This window comes from Polistes dominula, unplaced genomic scaffold, assembly GCF_049000335.1.
Source record: "Polistes dominula isolate Pdom_NZ unplaced genomic scaffold, Pdom_raw_medaka contig_78, whole genome shotgun sequence".
Classification (NCBI taxonomy): Eukaryota; Metazoa; Arthropoda; class Insecta; order Hymenoptera; family Vespidae; genus Polistes; species Polistes dominula.
This window is the reverse complement of record NW_028301042.1, coordinates 2,370,128-2,393,035: the sequence shown is the minus strand read 5'-3', so window position 1 is coordinate 2,393,035 and position 22,908 is coordinate 2,370,128. Positions and strand designations below refer to the sequence as shown.

General features: G+C 25.0%; 2 protein-coding genes across 2 annotated transcripts; one reads left to right on the top strand and one right to left on the bottom strand.

Moving 5' to 3' along the window:
- Positions 1-7,990: 7,990 nt before the first annotated feature.
- LOC107071730 (uncharacterized) lies at positions 7,991-10,005 on the bottom strand. Its single transcript, XM_089175050.1, has 6 exons — positions 9,871-10,005; positions 9,329-9,787; positions 8,709-9,232; positions 8,447-8,646; positions 8,305-8,368; positions 7,991-8,212 (listed from the first exon to the last, which is right to left on the bottom strand). The coding sequence occupies exons 1-6, from the start codon at positions 9,990-9,992 to the stop codon at positions 8,022-8,024; spliced, it is 1,560 nt and encodes a 519-aa protein (XP_089031176.1). The 5' UTR covers positions 9,993-10,005; the 3' UTR covers positions 7,991-8,021.
- Positions 10,006-10,905: 900 nt separating this feature from the next.
- bmm (brummer) lies at positions 10,906-21,592 on the top strand. Its single transcript, XM_015330975.2, has 12 exons — positions 10,906-11,065; positions 15,526-15,638; positions 16,296-16,415; positions 16,508-16,696; positions 16,837-16,920; positions 17,009-17,185; positions 17,889-18,064; positions 18,534-18,691; positions 18,778-18,862; positions 18,958-19,036; positions 19,217-19,415; positions 19,504-21,592. The coding sequence occupies exons 1-12, from the start codon at positions 10,906-10,908 to the stop codon at positions 19,710-19,712; spliced, it is 1,749 nt and encodes a 582-aa protein (XP_015186461.1). The 3' UTR covers positions 19,713-21,592.
- The last annotated feature ends 1,316 nt before the right edge of the window (positions 21,593-22,908 follow it).

The window sequence follows — 22,908 nt, the reverse complement described above, 5'->3', positions numbered from 1 at the left end:
AATAATTTCTTCTTTTTTTTTTAAATAAAAGTATATTATTCAATAATATTTATCAGTGTTTATTGCAAAAAAAAAAGGAATCGTTGATATTTTATTATACCCAAAAAGTAGAGTTGTTTTTTTTTTTCACTTTCAAAATAAAAATGGTTTATTAATTTATATGCATTGTACGATATAGTTTCATTTTTTGTTTTTTTTTTTTAATTTTAAATAAAAGTATATTATTCAATAATATTTATCAGTGTTTATTGTAAAAAAAAAAAAAAGAACAAGAATTGTCAATATTTTATTATACCCAAAAAATAGATTTGTTTTTTTTTTTCACTTGCACTAATATATAATATTCACTCATACTAATATATAAATAAAAAAAAAAAACTTACCGTAACAATAATCGTCGTATTTCCTTCATAATTCCAAAAAAGAAGAAGAAGAAGAAGAAGAATAAAAAGTTCGTTACAAAATAATTCAAATGTTCGATTAGATAAGTCAACAAAGATGGCGCCTTAATTCGTTTTAAAATGGAAGTACACTTGAATATTTATTCACCAACGTTCTTTCAACAAAAATAATTAAAGATAAGTATCGAAATAATAAACAAAAAAAAATACATTTTTCAAAATATCTTGATATTAAACGAATAAGATAATGAAAATATAATGAATAATATCTCTCTCTCTCTCTCACTCTTTCTCTCTTTTGTAGAAATTAGTTCGATCAACGGCAAAAGGACATTTTGTTTTTTTGTAGACATTTTATTTTCTCGAATATTCAAAGTTCATCGATTTCCCATGTAAATGTTAAAAGCAAATTAGGATCATTCTCGTTGATACGAAAATGAGAAAGGGAAAAAGAAAGATCCGATTGAGAGATAAATATTTTTAAATACACATTACCGACCGAGTAAAAGAAGATAATTAAAAAGAAAGAAAGGGGAAAAAAAAATAAGAAATCAAAGATAAAAAGAAAAACCTTTAAGTATAAATAAATTCGAATCGGAGCTCAGGTATGATGCAAGAGAAAATAATCTCTTGTTTAATCTTCTTCTTCCTCCTCTTCCTCCTCCTCCTCTTCCTCCTCCTCCTCCTCTCCTTCTTCTTCCTCTTTCTTTTTCTTCTGTTCTTGATTAAAGTTCTTTTTAATTGCCCCGTGTGAAGAAACGTCACGATAACAAGGAAAAACACTTTAGAATAATCATCATCATAATCATAATTATCATCATCATTATCATCATCATCATCATCGTCATCATCGTCATCATCATCATCATCGTCATCGTCATCATCGTTATATACAGTTGAAAGATAATCTCGTAATTTTAATCGAAAATAAAAAAAAAATAAAAACCTTTGACCGACCGGAAATGAAACGACGAATTACTGCACGGTGATTTTGATGAGAATAAGAAAAAGGGGGGGGAAGAAGAAAAAGAAGAAATTGAAAGATTGTGAAGATCGTTATGAAGTTGAATGAAAGAAAATGATGAGAGGATGAAGAAAAAGAAGATTAATGTATAGATGAAAATAAAGATAAAGATGTAGAGGCAAAAATAATGGTAAAAGTTTGACGTAGAAGAAGATATTGATGAAAATGAAGATGAAGATGAAATAGAAGAAATGGTAGAAGAAGAAAATGAAAATGATGAAGATGAAGATGATGAAGATGAAGAAGCAGAAATAATGGTAAAGACTTTAGAACTCTGGCCTGCATGATAATTGGTCCCGGATACTCGGCCACTGTTTCTCTGATAACAGGTTCCCCGTTTTTCGATGCAACACCGGTGTCTACTTCAAGGTATATCGCGCATGCGTTTATACCCCCACCCTTAACTACAACATTTCTTCTCTCTCTCTCTCACTCTCTCTCTTTCTCTCACTCTTTCTACCATCTCTTTTATCTATGTTTCTCTTTCTCTTACACTTTCTATCTGTCTGTCTGTTTCACTCACAGTTTGTGAGAGGTCGTAAAGATAATATCACGCATGCCAGTTTGCAACGTAGCTCAACAGTTACGTTCAATTATACAGATTTTCTGTTTTGTTAAAATGATTTTTGTAATTCCTTCATAATGATTAATTAGTATTCTATATCATGTTGGTTAATTAATTATATATATATAGGGTGTTTGAGAATTATTTATTTCTGTCCTAAAATTGGTTTGAAAATTCTTATTTAATTTTGTACTTTAACAAAATATTAATTTCATATTTAAGTTATTTAATTATTATTTAATTTATAATTATTATTAAAATTTACATTGCATTTAAATATGCGGAATTTGAAATTTACTTTAACCAACAGAAAAAAATAATTTAATTAATTAAATCATCGAATGAGACTCAACAGAGGTTCTAACGAGATCAAAATTGACGGCGAGTCACGCTCGACATATAAGAATTAAAAATAAATGTATATATATATATATATATGAAAATAATTAGAACATCGTATTATTTTATTTTGTTCTGTCGTTCATTCGGTTATCTTTTCATTTCTCTTTTCATCATTGAGATTTTCTTCGAACTTATTTTCAAACGTCTTGCGGACTCTTCCCGTTCCGTACCAAATATCCATCCTCAGGTAACCTTTACGATCATCCATAAAGGTATACGAAGCTCGCTTTTAGTGGCTATTACAGAAATCTCGAGCTCGGCGTAACATTTAACGGCTCCTTGCACCGTGTGCGGCAGTCGTTAAAATCAAAAGCACCGAGAAAGGCACAAAATCTTTCTCTTTCTCTCTTTCTTTCTCTTTTTTTCTTTTTCTTTTTCTTTTTTTCTTTTTTTTTTTTTTACTCTTTTTATCACGCTTATTACGTGCTTCCTATTTCACTTTACTATCCATCATCGATTTATCTATTTATCGATCTCATTCGTGTTATAATCCTTTGAATCTCTGTTCAAAAATACAAAGTAAATTTAAACTGACGAATTGCAACGTTTATTTTAAGTGATTTTACTTTTCTTTTTCTTATGTTAATACAAATATATTATAGTTTTAGTTTCAATTAAATTAACATTGAAAGAATGTTTAAACTTCATTTCTATTTAGTAAGAATATTATAACCGTTGTACACATGCACAACATTTGGAAAGTCATTTAAGCTACATTGAATAACAGAATCTTCATAGAAGACAATGTGTCAGTCTGAAGGTGAATTTTGAAGAGGACGGTATTTCGATCCTATATTTGATGTTTTCAGGTAGCAATACACATTTCTTTTGATTATATAACAAATATTTTAACGTATTAATGATTTCTACTTGTTTTGCAGGTATACTTCACCCTCGAAGTCTTCATTGAGCAAGAGTGTCAAAATAATTACATAAAAATGATAAAACAGTTCAAATCCGAGCGTTTCAATCTTAAATTCTATTAATTAGGTGGATTATTACCGTTGTACACATGCACAACATTCGGAAAGTCATATAAACAACATTAAATAAAAGAATCTTCATAGACGAAAATGTGTCAGTCTGATGGTGAATTTCGAGGAAGACGATACTCCTATCTTATACTTGGTGTTTTTAAACAACAATACACACTTCTTTCGATCAATTAACAATTATTTTAATATTCTAATACACTCTTCTTATATTACAGTATAATTTAACATTCGAAGTCATCACTGTGCAGGTGTGATAACAAAAATTACATTAGAATACAAAAAATACTAAAATTACAGCGTTATAATGTTAAATACTCTTTATTAGAATAATTATTACCGTTGCACACATGCATAATGTTCGGAAAGTCATGTAGACAAGATGCAATAAAAGAATTTTGGCAGAGGACAACCCGTCAGTCTGAAGGTGAATTTCGAAGAGGACGGTATTCCGATCATATAATTTGAGCTTTTAAATATCAATGCACATTCCCATCGATTAATTAACAATTATTTTAACATTCTAATATACTCTTCTAATATTACAGCATAGTTTAACATTCGAAGTCATCACTGCGCAGGAGCGATAAAACAAATATAATTCAGCTTAAACAATGAAAAATATTAATAGAGTAAAGTACTGTGTTCGATGTACCGTAAATAATTATTAATTAATCGAAAAGAATGTATATTGTTATCTGAAAACACCGAGAATATGATCGGAGTACTGTATTCCTCGAAATTCACCGTTAGAGACTGATACATTGTCCTCTATGAAGGTTCTTATATTCAATGTTGTTTAAAGACTTTTCATAAAAGGAAATTCTATCTATAATTCCTATTATTCCTATTATGGACATGCGCAACGTTCGGAATGTCATGTAAACAACATTTAACAAAAGAATTCGAACAGAGAGCAATGACCTAGTTTAACGGCGGATTTAGAAGAGGATGGTACTTCGATCATATAATTCAAGCTTTTAGACGACATTAGACACTTGCATCGATTAATTAACAATTATTTGAATATTCTAATACACTGTTTTTGCAATACAGGACAATTTAACCCTCGAAGCCATCACTGCACATGTGTAATAAAATAATTACATTAGAATGCAAAAAATACTAAAATTAGAACGTTTTAATATTGAATACTCTTTATTAGGAATATTATTACCTTTGCACACATGCGCAGTGTTCGGAAAGTCATTTGAACAACATTGAATAAAAGGATTTTGATAGAGGACAATGTGCCAGTCTGAAGATGAACTTATTTAATTTTATTATTTTTAAACAAATGTACTTTTTAAATTAATTTTTTACTTTAGTATGTATTAAACCAATTCTTATAATATTTAATTTTACAATATAAATTGATACAAATACTCACACATGATTCACATACTAGAATTCCAGTATTATCTGATATAAGATAAGAATCAGTATAATAAAGTTGTTAAGTTCTATGAAATAATAGATACAACTTTTTAAATTAAAAAATAAAAAAAAAAAACATTAAAAACCAACACGTGTAATTATTTTGTAATATAAGAATTTTCTAACAATAAGTTCACATTACAAAGAATTTTACTTTAGAAATACAAGTTAACATTAGATTACAAATAGAAATATTGAATTTTTAATTTTACAGTATATATAAGTTAATACAAATACTTACAGTATAAATATATATATACATATTTATCTTAAAATATCTTAGATAGAATTAATCTGACATATGAGATAAGAATCAGTATAATAGAGTATTATACTTATATACTATAGTTGTTAGATACTGGTGTGGTACATGAGATAAAACATTAAAAGGTACATACGTAAGAATCAAAATAAACATAATAAAAGTTTTGAAATTCGATTTGTTTTATACTTGGTCGAATAAAGCATCGGTGTCTACCTGATCTATAGGTATACTCTAGAAGTATGTTAGTTAAAGTGAGATAGAATGAGTACAGGAAATATATTGCCAAGTCGGCTCTCAAAAGAGAAGCTTCGCGTAGGCGAGTCGTCGGCAACTCACTCGTACCTTGTGGATCGTTCTTTAAAAATAAAAATAAAAATAAAAATAAAAATAAAAAAAAAACAGGCAACGTAAAGAAAAAATAAAAAAGAAATCAAAAAATAAAATTAAAAAAAAAATGGAAGAAGAAAGTATAAAGTATCCAAGAGACTTATTAGGTACCGACATAGTATTCGCGATTCGAGAACCCTTATTAATACGAAAGTAGATTTCGATTTACCTGGAAATTTATTCATGTGTGTTTATCACATATATGTACGAGTATATATATATATATATATTTATTTAGAATAAATGTTAGTTTTAATTACGAATTTTTGTTAATTAATTAGAAATATATTTTTAAATATTGTTGAAAATATTTGTTAACCTAGAAATTTCACCATGTGTATTTATCACATACATACATACATATATATATATATATATATATATATATATATATATATATATATATATATATATATATATATTATTATAAGAATTTTTAAAAATTTTATATTTTTATATAATTTACGATAATAGAATAATGATGATGATGATGATGATAATGATAATAATAATAATAATGGGTAGGCAATTAAAAAGAACGATTATAATTGCCTGATAAATTTTCTCTTAATGACTTCTCTCAAATTACATCGTATTCCTGCAGATTGATTAATCGTTTCCGAGAAGAAATCTTTCTACATGTTGAACAACAGCAACAACAACACAACAATATCAACAAAATGATAATAATAATAATAATAATAATAATAATAATAATAAAGACAATGGAAGAGTAATTTGTACGATCGTTATCAATTTCTTTTCTTTTTTTTCTTTTTAATTTTTTTTATTTAATTCCATCAGAGAAAAGGGGAGCAAAAAAAGTCAAAAGAATTACTTAATTGGAACAATTATTTTCAAACGAGTGTTTGAAAATTACTTTTACCATTTTTATTACCTTTCTTTTTATTTTTTTATTTATTTATTAACCCTTATCGGTCATTAGATTTTTATATTAATGATTTTCACTAAAAGTTATAAATGGATTCGTTAAATACTCAAGTCAATACAAATACTGAAGTCATTTCTCACGTGACTTACAACCGATAATGGTTAATACATTTATTAATATATAAATATATATATATATATATTATTTATTTATTACAAAATGGTTAATTTTTATTGAAGTTCGAGTACTACACAAATATATGAGATATTATAAATTATTTAATTATTAATAAAATTACTTTTTAGATTTGCTAGTCACCTCCCATGTGACTTACAACCAATAAGGGTTATATATTTATAAATATAAATATTATATATTTATTATTTATTTAAAATGAGATGAATTTTTGTTAAAAAAGTACTACACAATTATATGAAATTATTAATTATTTAATTATTAATAAAATTATTTGTATATTTGTAAATCACTTCCCAAGTAACTTACAACCAATAAGGGTTAATATATATATATATATACTATTTATTACAAAATGATTAATTTTGGTTTAAGGAATACTACACAATTATATGACAAATTATAAATTATTTAATTATTAATAAAATTATTTGTATATTTGTAAATCACTTCCCAAGTGACTTATAACCAATAAGGGTTAATATATTTATAAATATATATATATATTTATCTTGAGAAATTTATATATCAAGATATACATATGTGTATGTATTTCTTCTTAGATAGGAGATCGTAAACGATCTAGAACGTTCGGTTAAGCTCGTATGTTCGAATACTTAAGAGACGACAGAAGTATGTTATTACATTGGGTGAAATCGAGCGATTGCAGTCGAGTTGGTCATCGAGTATTAAAGTTATCCGTTCGTACGAGTAAGAATTATCTCGTAGAGTATTTATTTAACATTTTTTATTATCTGATCTACTACGTGTACTTATTTATATACATATGTACATGTATAAAACGAATATGTATGAGATTGGAATTCGCTTTGATACTTTTTTATTTTTTTTTTTTTGTTTATTTTTACGACTCTCTGACTCTCTTGTTAAACATTAAAATCATTTCTATTAGAAAGGAATATATTCATTTCGCACGGTTTTAAATGATTACGAAATTTCCGCTTATAAATAATCGATTTATTCCTATAATCGAATATTAAAGTAAATTATTAATACTTTGGAATGGATATGTATCACTTAGGATTTATTAAAAACCACTTTCCCACACGTTTACTAATAATACGATTTGTAATCTCGTGAGAAAGAATTTTGTTCAAGTTTCTTTTGTTTTTTTATTTCTTTATAAATATTTTTTTAATATATTTTATGTGTTCCATCATTCAATGAACGATTTCTTTTTTTGTTAGATCCGATAAAACAGAAATCTATTATTTATCATTAATGTAAATTTTGTTTTTATCACCTGTCGATAAAGCAGGATTCTCTTGATTTATTTTCATTGTATTTTATTAACCCATAGTAATGAATGTTTTATCGACGTTAGAAAAATTCGCTCAATAGTTAATTAATTATTAATTTGTTATATTTGGACAATGAATATAAATAATAGATAAAAAAACACACATATATTAATATAATTTAATAAAATTTTATTGATATTTATCGTTTTTCCGATAATGGTACAATACCAAGAGTTCTTCCATCCTCATTTTCTTGCAATGTTAATCCATTTTCTTTTAAGAAACTATTTTCCAAAACACCAACTTTTGTAAAAGTACTAATAACTTTTTGATTTTCTACATTATCTTCGCACAAATTACGAACCGCTAAAATCGTCCATTGCATTATTACTGTTTTCAATAAAAATAAACAAATTTAAGGAAAAATATACGTTTGATTAAAAAAAAATCAAATTAAATCAAATAATTATCAAAAAGGATACATGGATTTCTAGCATCAATGTTACAACAATCAAATAACAATGGAATAGTATCCGTTTCACGAATCTAAAAATTCAAATTATTAATATAACGAAAAATAAACAAAGTAAATAAAAGACAATTTATTTCTAAGATTAGACTTACGATATCTTGACATTGTTTATTCTTATACGACATATTTCCAATAACTCTTATCAAACCTGCTTTAAAACCATAAGCAGGATGACGTTCCAAATCATTTTCTTCCTTTTGCGTAGATGCTGGTGCAACATCACTCAAATTTTGTATAGGTTTAAAATAATTATTTGGTTCTCTTGCATACATATGCATTGACTTCAACAAATCTTCAAATAGAAAATTAATAATTAATTTATTCATTGTATATTGAAATTATATCAATACTTACAACAACAATTTATAAGAAGACTTCTATTTTCTTGAATAGCATAAAGTATATCCGTTGCTTCTGATGTAAGTACACCCAATATATCAAGAAGAATAACTACTTCCATAGGTTCAAAATTATTATCCAAATACGTGTCCTTTGTTTTCAATATAAGATCACTCCTTTTGCAAAAACGATCAGACAAATATTTATTAAGTTTACGATTAAAAGTAAATCCCGTGTCATTTTTCTTCTTATTTTTATAAATAACATCTTTAGCTTGTTCATGAATTATATGAAGTAAATTCAATTTATCTTCCATTGTAATATCTTCATAAACCTTTTCAAATATATTCGCTTGATTGAACAAACATAACAAAGCTTCCTTGGCACACTCTAAATCTGTGATTTTTGTTAACAATTGAGAACACACATAACTGTTATCATCCCATATAAAATTGTCTCGGTTAAATATTTTCAATGCGTTGTGTACAAACATACAAGCTGATTTGACTATAGTTGTATCTTCCAATGATATACATTTTCTGTAAAAAAATCATTTATATACTGTTACAACATTCTATTACAAATTTCTAAATATTTGTTTAAAGAAGATGAAGATAATAAATTAGAATAATTACATTAGAGTATTTTGAAACGTTGCATTGACGAAATGATTCTTTATACTTTTACAATGCAACGAATTAATATCGTTGCAAGCGAATGAATAAAGATTGCATAAAAATTGGATACATAATCTTAATATTTCTTTTCTTTCTGTCGACAATGAATTATTGTAGTTTCTTATAATATAATCTATTGCCCATTCTGCTACACCGTTGTATGGAAAAATGGTATCCTTTTCTTCTTTCAATTCTTCTTTACATTTAGATGCATATTCTTCTGCTAATTTACCATACAATTTTCTACAATATTTTCCATTATCATTGTTATTATCTTTATCATAATCACCATGAATATACGTATTTAAGCACGAATTACCCAAACTTTTTAACAGAATAATTGTAACCTTATCAGGTGTATTATCATTTTCACTTACAATTAACTCAGCAACTTTTGCTAAAACGTTGTATAATTGACTGAAAAATATTTAAATGTTTTTATATAAACATATCATAAATAATTTCATATATGTATATACATATATATATATAAAAATTACTTAGGTTTTGTAATACCAAAAGCCATAGGATTAAGGTTCTGGTATAAATCATTCCAACGACGAGTAACCAAGATTGTATTTAATATATTAAACACTTTATTATTATCCATCATTAAATCCATCCTTCGTGTCAATAATTGTATATATATATATGTGTGTCTATGCCTATGTAGATTAAATCGAAACAAAGCTTTATATAAAAACTGTATATATCTAATTGCGTAATAAGGTTAGGTTTGCTAACAGTACAATTGACGTTTGACTTTAGTCGAGTTAAAGTTTAACGAAAAGACTAAAATTAAAAGAATGTGAAAAAAGAAAAAGTTAAATAATTATTTTACATAAAAATAAAAAGAACAAAACATATTAATATTATTCGATTTTAAATATTTGGAAATGTGCAAGAGAGTACTACATTAAATGTGTTTTTTTTTTCGTATACACGCTAGTGTATGTCATTCTTGATAACAAATTTTTTAAGGTTAGGTCTAAGAAGTAAATAAAATTAGGTCAATCGCAGTGCAGAATTTTAATGAAGCAATGCAGATGCGGAAATATAATACAACAAATAATAGTGCTATTGATAAAAAAACAATGTATATAATAGATCGAACTAATATCAATGTGTGTGGTACATGTAAATATGTAAATAGTATGAGTAGGCGGAGAAATAACCACACCACCTATGATCGACCAATAAGAAGATAGTTTGCTTATCTAAGAAATACGTCATCGTGTATACACGTTATATCTCATCGGTCATATGTAGTGTTTTTTCTTGTTGAAGATAGTATTCGGTCAGTGTTTCGTGAGAACAGATGTTGTTCGTACGTTAGTAAAAATATAGTAAAGGAAGAAATCTTTTTTAAAAAAATTAAGTGTTTTATATATATATATAATTAATAATAAGATATTAAAAAAGAGTTAAAGTAACGCAGTGCCTTCAACAACATTGTCTTCCTCATTGTTATTATTATTATTATATTTGTAATAATAATTAGTCAGTGAAAACAAATTCTAAATAGATTAGACAAAATGAATTTATCATTCGCTGGTTGTGGTTTCCTTAGTATTTACCATGTTGGCGTATCTGTATGCTTTAAAAAATATGCACCCCATTTACTGTTGGATAAAATTAGTGGAGCATCCGCTGGTGCTATCGCTGCCTGCTGTCTTCTTTGTGACTTACCCCTCGGTGAGTGAACTCATTTGCTTACGTATTTAATAGATATTGAATATCTTCAATCATTTATACTATACATAACCTTATACTATTGAACGATTCACATGTTTAGAAATATCTTTGTTGTATGTTCACTTACGCTTAAGACAACAAAGAGTTTGTTTCTTTATCATTAACATCTTTCAAAGTAATTAACATTTACATCTATCGGTTTTATTTCACTAATTTACAATCTATAGTTATACGTATTGTAATACAATCACATAAGGTTTATGTATTAGGTGAATTGGAAGTAATGTTATTTTCTAACCTTAAATTCAAACGAATAACTTATTAACAAATTTTTATTTAAACAATAATATAATCACTCCTCGTTATCAACAACCTTTTTGCACTTAATATACATTTAAACATTTCAGAGAAAATGCATCATTTGTTTTGTATTATTCAGTTTGATTCATTTCGACACTTTCATATTGTTATTATTGTACATTTGTCATTATTCACCATACATCCATAAATTTAATAAACTTGACCACCGTATAGATATCTAATAAGTAGGTCACATTTGATTCTTTAGTAATAGAGATCATCAGAAGTAGTAGCAAGACCAATTATCAATAATATTGTTTATGATACGAAAATTGTGATTATAGAGATAGATGTTGCAAAACATGATGACACATTGATACTACGTAAATAAAAAGAGAGAATAATATAATTAATTCTATTAATATTATTATTTAATAAAATATATTATTTGTTTTATTTATTTGATTTTTTATATATTTTTTATAATGTAATTTGTTATTACTTTGATATATATCAAATATATGCATATATGTACACAACAAATGGCATAATAGAAAGTGTATATATATATACTATTAATAAGTAATTAGTTATTAGAATAATTATTCATAGATTATAAGAATTTCTATTTTCTATCTTATCTACTTTTATCTTCTATCTTATTTATTTCTAGTTTCACTTTACTTAATCTCATGGCATAATAGAGATTAAATATATCTACTTTAAATCTCTAATAAAGTTTTTTGACCTCCAATTCTATTCGTTAATTTCATTAGAAAATTATATAATAATCATTTTTACTATATTGAATACTTTCAAAATGATTTATCGGTACAATTAGTGATAAAAGTTTATCAAATTTTTATAGTAAGATATTAAAAACAAATCAAAAAAGAAACTAATTATCACAGCATATTTAAAAAAAAAAAATGAGTAGAAAATAGATTTCTATTACGAAAAATATTATTAGATATATATAATCTATTTCTATTTAAAATTAAATTAAATAATAATTATTATGTTGTTATTATATTTTATTATCTGTATAATCTGTTTGTTAGGTTGCCACATATTATTTCCTATGAATCACAAATCTACGTTCAATAATATCGTTAATATATTAATCTTTTATTTATTATTTTTCTCTGTAAATTAAAATTGAAATCATTCAATGTTAATTGTTAATATGTTTTTTTTTTAATGTTTCCAATGATATGTTAATTATTTCTTTTTGTTTTTCTAATTAACTCGACCAGATGGCACGTTTTTCATTTAATTACGTATAAATTTGTTACAATTAACAAAAAATATGATAACTTTTAAACAACCTTGTAAACAAATTCCTGACTGTTTGTTTTTTTTTTTAAATCTTCAAAAAAACTCGTCAAAATAATCTAAAATGAAAATCAATTTTGTTCAAAGTATTCTCATTATTTTCAATGAACTTTAAACGGGAAAGAAAAAAAAAAAAAAAAGAAAGCAGACCTTTGTACCTTTCATTCTCTTTGTTTAATAATTATTATAACATTCAATCACAGTATCAACAAATGTATATAAAATAATCATTAATATCTTTGAATTATTTTTATATGTACGAAGAAAGAATCATATATTGAATTATTAGTCGAATTGTTATTCAAATCATGTGTAATCATGTATAATCATGTGTAAACAACGTTTGTTTTTTTTATTCATAAAATCACTTTGGAATGACGCAATTCGATTCGTAGTTTTTGTGCAATTATTTATTTACATTAGCTAATCATATATACATATATATATATATCTTTCTTTTCTTCTTCTTTTCCTCTTCCTTTTTCTTTCTTTCAGATGCAGTTATATGTAACAAAGAAGTTGAATTAGATAAACATTATATATATATATACATTATTATTATTATTATTATTATTATTATTATTATTATTATTATTATTATTATTATTATTATTATTATTATTATTATTATTACTATTATTATTATTATTACTATTATTATTTCTATATTCTAAAATCTATATCTATTATTCATTCTATATATATTATTATTATTATTATTATTATATATAACAATTTATTATAAGTTATATAATTTATTAATAAATGTTATTAATAAATATATTTTAAATTTAATTTTTGTTTTGTTTAAAAATGTTTTTAATTTCTTAATAAGAGAATAATATAATAAATATATATAATATATGTATATATATACACACACACACACATTTATAATATTTTCAATTTTTCAATTTGAAATAAGAGATTAAAGAAAGATTATAGATAAAATTGAACAAAGATCAAGTGCTACAAAGAGATAAGATTAAATACGTCAACAGTAAAATTAATCAGAGTTTAAAGAATATACGAATGCAATTTTCTTAGTTTCATTGTCCTCCTCATTATTTATATATATATATATATATATATATATATATATATATAAATTAATGAAAGCAAATTTTAAGACAAAATAATATTGTATTTTCATTATAATATGTTTAAACTTTTAATACGTAAAAATGTCTTCTTTTTTTTTTGTAATATTTAGTTTTATTTTATTTGCTGACTAATAATATGTGCTTAGACGCATACTTTCTTTGTCTTTTTTTTTTTTTTTTTTTTTGTACAAATTTAGAGGTCAAAGTCATTTGCTTTTCAATATAATTGCATACCAATTCAATAGGTTTAAAGTCTAAAGAACATAATATAAAAAATGTTTATCTAACAGATTCTATCATGAGATTTTACGATATTTATTTGAATTATTTTATTAATATTGTTATTATATATATATATTATTAATAAAGTGTATAGTTTTTAGTTAATTCATATAATAAGTATGTATTATATGAAATAACTAGATATGTTTTATTTTATAATAAAATATATATATATTTAATTTGAATATTAGGACCTTGAATATGTTCTCGCTGTTTTTTTGTTTTTTTTTAAACAAAATAAAAACTTTATTTAAAATATAAGGAACAAAAACGTTTTATTGAAAGTATTGCCCATCACTAGAGACCACTTTCTCCCATTTTACTGGGAGTATATGAATTCCGCGTTGGAAAAACGACATGTCTTTTGAGGCTATCCAAGAATCGACCCATTTTTTAGCTTCTTCGTAAGAATGAAAATGCTGGTCAGCTAATAGTCTAAGAGCTGGTTACATAAAAATTGACCTATTTGCTACACGATTCATTTCTATTGAAAAAGGTACCTTTGGTATAGCTGAACATAAATCTGCAAGTCTGCCATCGCAAAACTGGGGTCTAAAGCGGGGGAGGGGAGGGGGTACGATTGAAAACGTGAAATTTAAGTGTGAAAAAGGTCATAAGGTACACGGATTCTAATTATGGAAAAAGCTTGTATTTATATTAAGGAATCGCGCAAAAAATATTGGCAGACAGTTTGCTTGCTCGGGGGTTAAAGTGCCGGCAGAGCGCGCCAAAGGGGTGTAAAAATTAATTTAAAAAAAAAAATCACAAGATACATGAACAAAAAGTGTTTTATTTTATTATTTAAACATTAAGATAACAATTTACTAAATGGCAGAGAAAAATTTTGGAGCTAAAAGCCTTTGGCAGACGGTTTGAAAAAGCGCGCTATAATAATAGCCCACATATCATAAAAACTTTCTAAAAACTTTCTAAAACATTTCTTGAAAAGCTTTAAACCTTTCGAAAAAGGTTTCTAAAAAAATCTGTCTACAAGGTGAAAATGTCTGCGTTAAGAGACTTGCAAAAGGAATCTGAAATTCTTCAAAGGGTTCCGACACTGCACACAGGGTTTTTATTGCACCAATATATCCCGATAATCCTTCAATTTGTTTAGGGTACCTAAATTTTAATTTTGTAAAAGTACCATCAGTATAAACCCCTTTAAAAGCCATTCAACTCCATGTGAAACATTGTCTGCTACGCGTAATAATAATAACGTAAATCTAGATGGTAAAATGTGCTGACCCACCCTGTATATACAGTGTTTGTTTGTTTGTTTGTTTGTTTGTTTGTTTTTTTTTGTACTTCCTTTAAACATATATAACATTTATTAATATATTTATTATTATAATTATTTCTAATAATTCTCTGTAATATTAATTGATATCTTTTTATTATTGTATAATTATAATAAAGGTTTTATTTATTTTTTTTTTACAGGTGAAATGACAAGTAATGTTTTACGTGTAGCACAAGAAGCCAGACAGCATACACTTGGTCCATTTAGTCCATCTTTCAATGTACACGAAATATTATTGGAAAGTTTACAAAAGGTATAAGTGCGTTCATGTTATATCAAATATAAACAATAATAATTATATAATGAAACAAAATAGATATATATATATATTTTATTAATCAGTTTTAACTGCGTTCTACATTTTATTACAAAAACTTTGTTTACTTTTATATTATCAATAAAACTGATATGTAATTTTATAAACACATATAACATTTGATTATTTTATCTCGATACATTTGGTATCTTACTATGAAAAATATCACATCGAAATAAATTGAATTTATATGTTTTTTTAAATTTTTTTTTAAATAATTATCTTTCTTTTTCTTTCATTCTTCTTGTTTAGGAGAATTTGATTATCATTTTAATTTTGTATCAAATAAAAATGTAATTTCTCTTCCTCGTTTTGTTTAACTCATTCAACTTGTATACTCGTAATTTGTTTGATTTTAAATTACGCATTTCCATAAATGAATTGTTAAAAAATGTTTAACAATAATAATTTTAAATAGATAAATGAATTTATAGACATTTTTAAATAAGAAAACGCTTAATTATTTACAGAAATCAAATGTTACTACATGAAGTAGAAATTTTGAATTGAAATTGTCGGATCTGTCAGAATGACTGATCTGTGGTATAATCTAGTGTTAAATGATTTTAAATAAAAATGTATAATTTGTTTCAGTTTCTACCAGAAGATGCACACATTCGTGTAAGTGGTAAATTACACATTTCATTGACCAGGGTATACGATGGCAAAAATGTGATCGTTTCGCAGTATAATTCAAGAGAAGATTTACTTCAGGTAATTATTATAATAATATTTATAATAATAATTTGAATAACAAATATTTCATATATTCATTTATAAAATGTCTTATTGTTTTTTTTTTTTAGGCACTATTAGCCTCCTCATTTATACCATTCTTTTCTGGTATATTACCACCAAGGTTTCGTGGGATTAGATGCATAGATGGTGGTTTCAGCGATAATCTTCCACTTCTAAATGAAAATACAATTACAGTTAGCCCATTTTGTGGGGAAAGTGATATTTGTCCTAGAGATACGTCGTCTCAATTGTTTCACGTAAATAACATTTCTACAATTTGTATATAAATAATTATAAATAGAAAACTCTTGTAAGATTTAATATTTGTGACAATGAACTTTACAGTTTCTAATGTTAATTAATAATAATAATATGTTTTCTTTTTTCTTTTTTTCAGGTAATGGTGTCAAACACAAGTATAGAACTTTCAAGAGAAAATTTCTACAGATTTCCTAGAATACTTTTTCCACCAAATCCAAAAGTTAGTATACTACAATAACATTTAATCGATAATTGTAATGAAATATATAATTATTTTATAAATAATAATGTATAAATTTATATTTCAGACTTTATCCAATATGTGTAAGCAAGGATTTGATGACGCTTTAAGATTTTTACATCGAAACAATTTAATTAATTGTACTAGGTGCCTTTCTGTACAATCTACGTTTGTTATATCGCAAACGTTAGATGAGAGTATTGTATATGATCCAGAATGTTCAGAATGCAAAATACATAGACAGGTTGGTTATTTATTGTTGTAATATTAAGTAGAATAGATTTTTAAAAAGCGTACGACTCTGTAAAACGAAAAAAAAATGCTCGAAATCCTAATACGACAACAGGGGATACCAAGAAAATTGGTCAACCTTGTTCAACTTTGCCTAAAGGAAACTATACAGGACAATCATCCTGCCGGTAGTCCTTTATGGTAGCGAATTGTGGTCGCTTACGTTACGGGACTAAAAGAAATTGAGGGTTTTCGTAAACAAAGTTCTTCGTTAAATCTTCGGTGCAAAACGCGATGAGGAAACGGGCGAATGGAGAAAACTCCATAACGTTGAAGTACATCGATTGTACAACAAACCGGACATTATCAACGTCATAAAATCACGCCGATTAAGATGGGCTGGTCACGTGACGCGCATGGGGGAGAATCGAACGGCGCACAAAATATTGGTCGGTATACCAAACGGGAAAAGACCACTAGGTAGACCGAGACGTAGATGGGAGGATAATATTAGAAGGGACCTGAAAGAAATAGGGTACGAAGACCGCGAATGAAAGGATCGCGTTCAGGGACGGGAACAATGGCGGGATTTGGTATTCGCGGCAATGAACTTTCGAGTTCCTAATGTCAATTAATAATAATTATTATAATAACATTAAGTAGAATCAATTTGTTTTTATTCGATCAATGAATTAACAATAAATGATTATTTTTAGGAAGCATTGGTAGCTAATTTACCGGAAACCGTTTTGACCATATTCCAAGATGCCATTGATTCAGCGAATAAAGGTCTCGTCAATTGGTTGTTTAAACATAAAAGTATGAAATTACTTTCTATGCTTAGCTTGCCTTATACATTACCAGCAGATATAGTTTATGCAACATTTACAAAGTAAGTCTATGTGCTATTTTTAAAATTTATTATTTTATTTTTATGTATGGCTTTAATTTCTTTGGTATTTTTTTTTTAAATATTTCATTTGATATTATTTTTTTGTAAAGATAATCATTATAATGTAAGTGTTTTATATTGCATGATTTTATTACTAACATGATGCATGTGATTTGTTAGTTTCATTGGTAACAAAATAGAAACTTATAATGTGGAATATAAAATAGTTGGAAATGTAATTCGCACACCTCAGCGTGCATTGAGTTGTGCTAGACATATTAGATCTTCAAGGTAAGAATTAAAGTAACTAATACAATGTTATATTTGTATGTTGTTTCTCATGCATCGTATCATTATGACAATGTTTATGCTAGCTAATACACGCACATTGAATGTTTGTTTCATTCTCATTATACTTTTTATCGTAGTAATTGTATGTATATATCTTTAGTTTTAAATCTTATTATAGGTTTATATTAAACATTCCAAAGTTACGAAATAATCTTGAAGAAGCGATTAGATATTTCATGGAACAATTGAGTTACATATTCCCAAAAGTCAACATATATTATCAACCAATACCTCAGACAATCAATTGTCAATTTGATATTACAGAATATGAATCTAGTAAGTATTATTATTTTATTTTTGTTATGAATTTTGTAAAATACAAATAAAAGAACGCTGTATTAATTGTATAATACATTTTACAGATATTTATGATAAAACATCGGAAAACAATGATGCATTGTGCAAAACTTCTAAGAATTTGAATTTGATGCTACAATATAATGAATTGTGAGTAACTTTTACAAATTATTATACTTTGTATAAATTTTTGTATTATTTTTTTTATATATAATTTGAATAATTAATAATTTTTTTTTCTATAGACAAACTTGGGAAGAATATAATAATAAAACTAATTATGTTATCGGATCGATGGATGATAGTTTGGAAAATTTATCACAAGTATGAAATATCAAATGATATTTTAATAATTTGTAGTGAATAATTCATTATAATTGTTTATTATTTTTTTGTTTTGAAGTATTATAATTTATTGTGTTAACATAACAATTGCTAGAAAAGAAAAACTAGTCTTAATGGTCCCCAGTGTGTATAATAATAATAATAATGAATATATTACAGGTGACTGCGGATCAAGAAGCAGTAATAGCTTATTATTACATGGACGGAAACAATAAAGTACAATTAACTGAAATATTTGACGTTACTGATGCAGACTCTCATGGAATATTATCCATCGATGAAGTTGAGAACAATACAAAGTTACAATTTGATGAATGGGATGAACCTACTTGGATATCGCAACATACCTTAAATGACGGTAATCAAAATATTCAACAAATGATTTAAAAAAAAATAACAATCTCATGTATTTATAATAATTAATATATATATATATTTAAATGTAGTTACAACGGAATCTCTATATACCGATGGAAATCAACAAAGTTTAGAAAATTTGTCCGATATATTATTAGACGACGATATATTGGACAATTCTAATATTATGTCGGATCCTGAAAGTGAATGGGGAATGGAAAACAGTAAACAAGAAGAACAACAATTGGATAATTGTCCTGATAGTAGACCAGAAGTAGATCAACCATCATTAGTATAATTGATTACAAAATATGAGTATATATTTTTAATACAAATATTATAAATTAACAATAATTTTAAACATTTGTCATACGTTAGACGAATATAGGATACTTCTGTATACTTTTCTTTTTTTTTTTTTCTTCTTTTTTTTCTTCTATTATTAACGAAACCTTTTGTAGGTTTATTTTCTTTTTCTTTTCTTTTTTTTTTTCTTTTTATTTTTTTTTTTAACAATTTCTTTCTATTGTATATAGCAATGCGCTTATCGATAGTATTTTTTTTTAATTTTTTTTTAATTATTATTATTATTATTATTATTATTATTAATATTAATGTAATTTACTAATTATATAAGACAATATTATTATCATCATCGTTGCTAAAACTTACTGATCAAGTGTTCATAGATCTCACGAGTAGACTGAAATATATTGGTGGTTAATATTTTATTATTATTAACGTTTAAATGATAATAGAGTTCATTTAAAATATCATAAATATTTAAAATGATTTTTTCTTTTTTTTTTTTTCTAAGATTAATAGTCACATTAACAACACGGTGCTTCTTATTCTTGCCATATATATATATATATATCATTTCTTTTTTTCTAATACGTAGTAAGTTTTATTTGTAATATCAATTGCGTGAATTAATTTCTTTTTTTTATATTTTTTTTATATATATATATTATTATTGTTATTTTCTCTTTTATTTGTTATTAGATATAAGTATATAAAACATGTTAAAAAAAAAAAAAAATAACATACATTTCTTAAAACAAACGTCTAATTTATATGATGTTACAAATAACTATCTGTGATCACATACAGCTGGAACTGCGTGCTATTTAAATAAAGTTTTTATATAAATAATAATAATCATAATCATAATTATATAAATTAAAAATCGACGAATTATGTTATACATACTATATATATATATATATATATATTTATAAAGATCTCTTGATAGCTCGGTGCTAGAGTGTCAGGATTGAAACCGTGGGTTCGTGAGATCAAATCCCGGCCGTCGCGAAAATAAAAATTAATTTATTTATATATATATATATATATATATATATATATATGTATATATACAAAAATTTAAAATAATCGATGTATATTATATAATTATATTTTGCCGAATATTTTTTAGAAAATATATTATACATGACGTATAATTTTTTAATAATAATTTTAGAATAATAATAATTATTATTATTATTATTATTATAATAATAGTAATAATATTAATTTAAGCAAATTGCGTATAAACCCTTTTCGTTATACACATTTATCGTTTCATTTCAATTTCTTGTTACATACGACCCTTATTTGAAGGTCATAAGGTTATTCAAATTTAAATGTGGTAACGAAAGGGTTAAAAAAAATCAAATCAAACGTATAATTAGAAAATATTATTTTTCTTCGAAAAAGATATATTCGTAGAGACGCCGCCATATTTTATAATATAAAAAGAAAAAATTGTTATTGTTATTGAGGGAAATATTGAAGATGACATTAGTAAATATTTTTGTTTTATTATTCACATCGTATAATTATAAATATTTATATATCAATCTTATTTTTCTTTTCTTTTTTTTTCTTTTTACATTTTTTTCTTTTTTCCTTTTATTTTCTTCATTTTTTTTTTTTTTTTTTTTACAAATCTTAGCATCATACGATTCGGCCAATATTGGTTGAACATTTGTTAATTATTTTATTAAGTTATAATAATAAGTACGCAATATATATATATATAGATATAATGTTAGAATTAATAAATTATATAATAATATTTACAATATAATGCACAAAGAGAGTATTGTATTCGTGATAGAAGTAAACAGATGATGATAATGATGATGATGATGATGATGATGATGGTGATGATGATGACGAGAATGAGAAAAAAAAAAGAAAAAACATTATTTTTTTATTTATATTTATAATAAATAAATCCGCTTGTGTTTTCACAGTATTTAAATATTAAGAAATGTGTTATAATCAGTCTCATCGCAGTTGTTGTTACTTTTTTTGTTTTGTTTGTTCTTCTTCTTCAAAAAAGATATGTACAATTTAATAATCTTTTACGTATGAATATATTTATGAATTTAGAATACAATTATTATCTACACATTTGTATACATATATATATATATACAGTAAATGATTGATTAACTAACAATTCACATATTGAATGGATTATATTTGTTAATCGGATTACTCACTGTATATATTAAAGATTTTCCTTTTGATACATTGATACATGAAACCGATACATTTAATTGTGTAATTTAAAATAAAAATTATGATTAATTATTATTTCTATTAACCCTTTGAATGTTATACTTTGAATACACATATGCATTAAGTAAAAATTGTCAATGTAAACTACAACAAATGCATATATGTATCTTTGTCGATACAAATACAAAGAATGGTAATGTTAGTTTGCATATTGTTAATAATAATTCTTTGGAGTCTTGTTGATAGAAAAATTATGCATGAATAAAACTGTCTTGTATTATTCAATTTTAAAGAAAAAAAATATATATAATTTATTATTAACTACGTATAGTAATAATCATTCGATGAAACTTATGTTAACGATGAAGTATTACATCACTGTAAAACGTTTTAATCAAAAGAGTATTCATTACTTGATGAATTAATAGATTATATTTTTTTCTTCTTCTTTTTTATATATATAAACAATTTCAATATACAGGAAAATCTTAAATACATAGTATAGGAATGATAATATGTAATTATAGTCGAAGAATTGTTTTTGTTTGTTTGTTTGTTTGTTTGTTTTTACATATTACTTTCCTCTACTTTTGTATTTTTCTTCTACAATTATGCATATTTATAGAAATAATTATTATAACGCATGTATCAGAGATAATACGTATGTATATGTATATATATGTATTCTGTATATATATACAGAAAGATGTTGGATAGAGAGAGAGAGAGAGAGAGAGAGAGAGAGAGAGAGAGAGAATGAGAGAGACAGATATATACATATAACATAGAATATTTGTTTAATGTACAATTAAAACTGAACAAACCGCGTGCAATGGTTTTTTGTTTTCTTTTTCTTTTTTTTTTTTTTATTGCCATGCGTTGAGAATATGCAGGTATTTATAAAAATATATACATACATACATATATATATGTTTGTGTGTTTGTAGTATTTGTTGGAACAT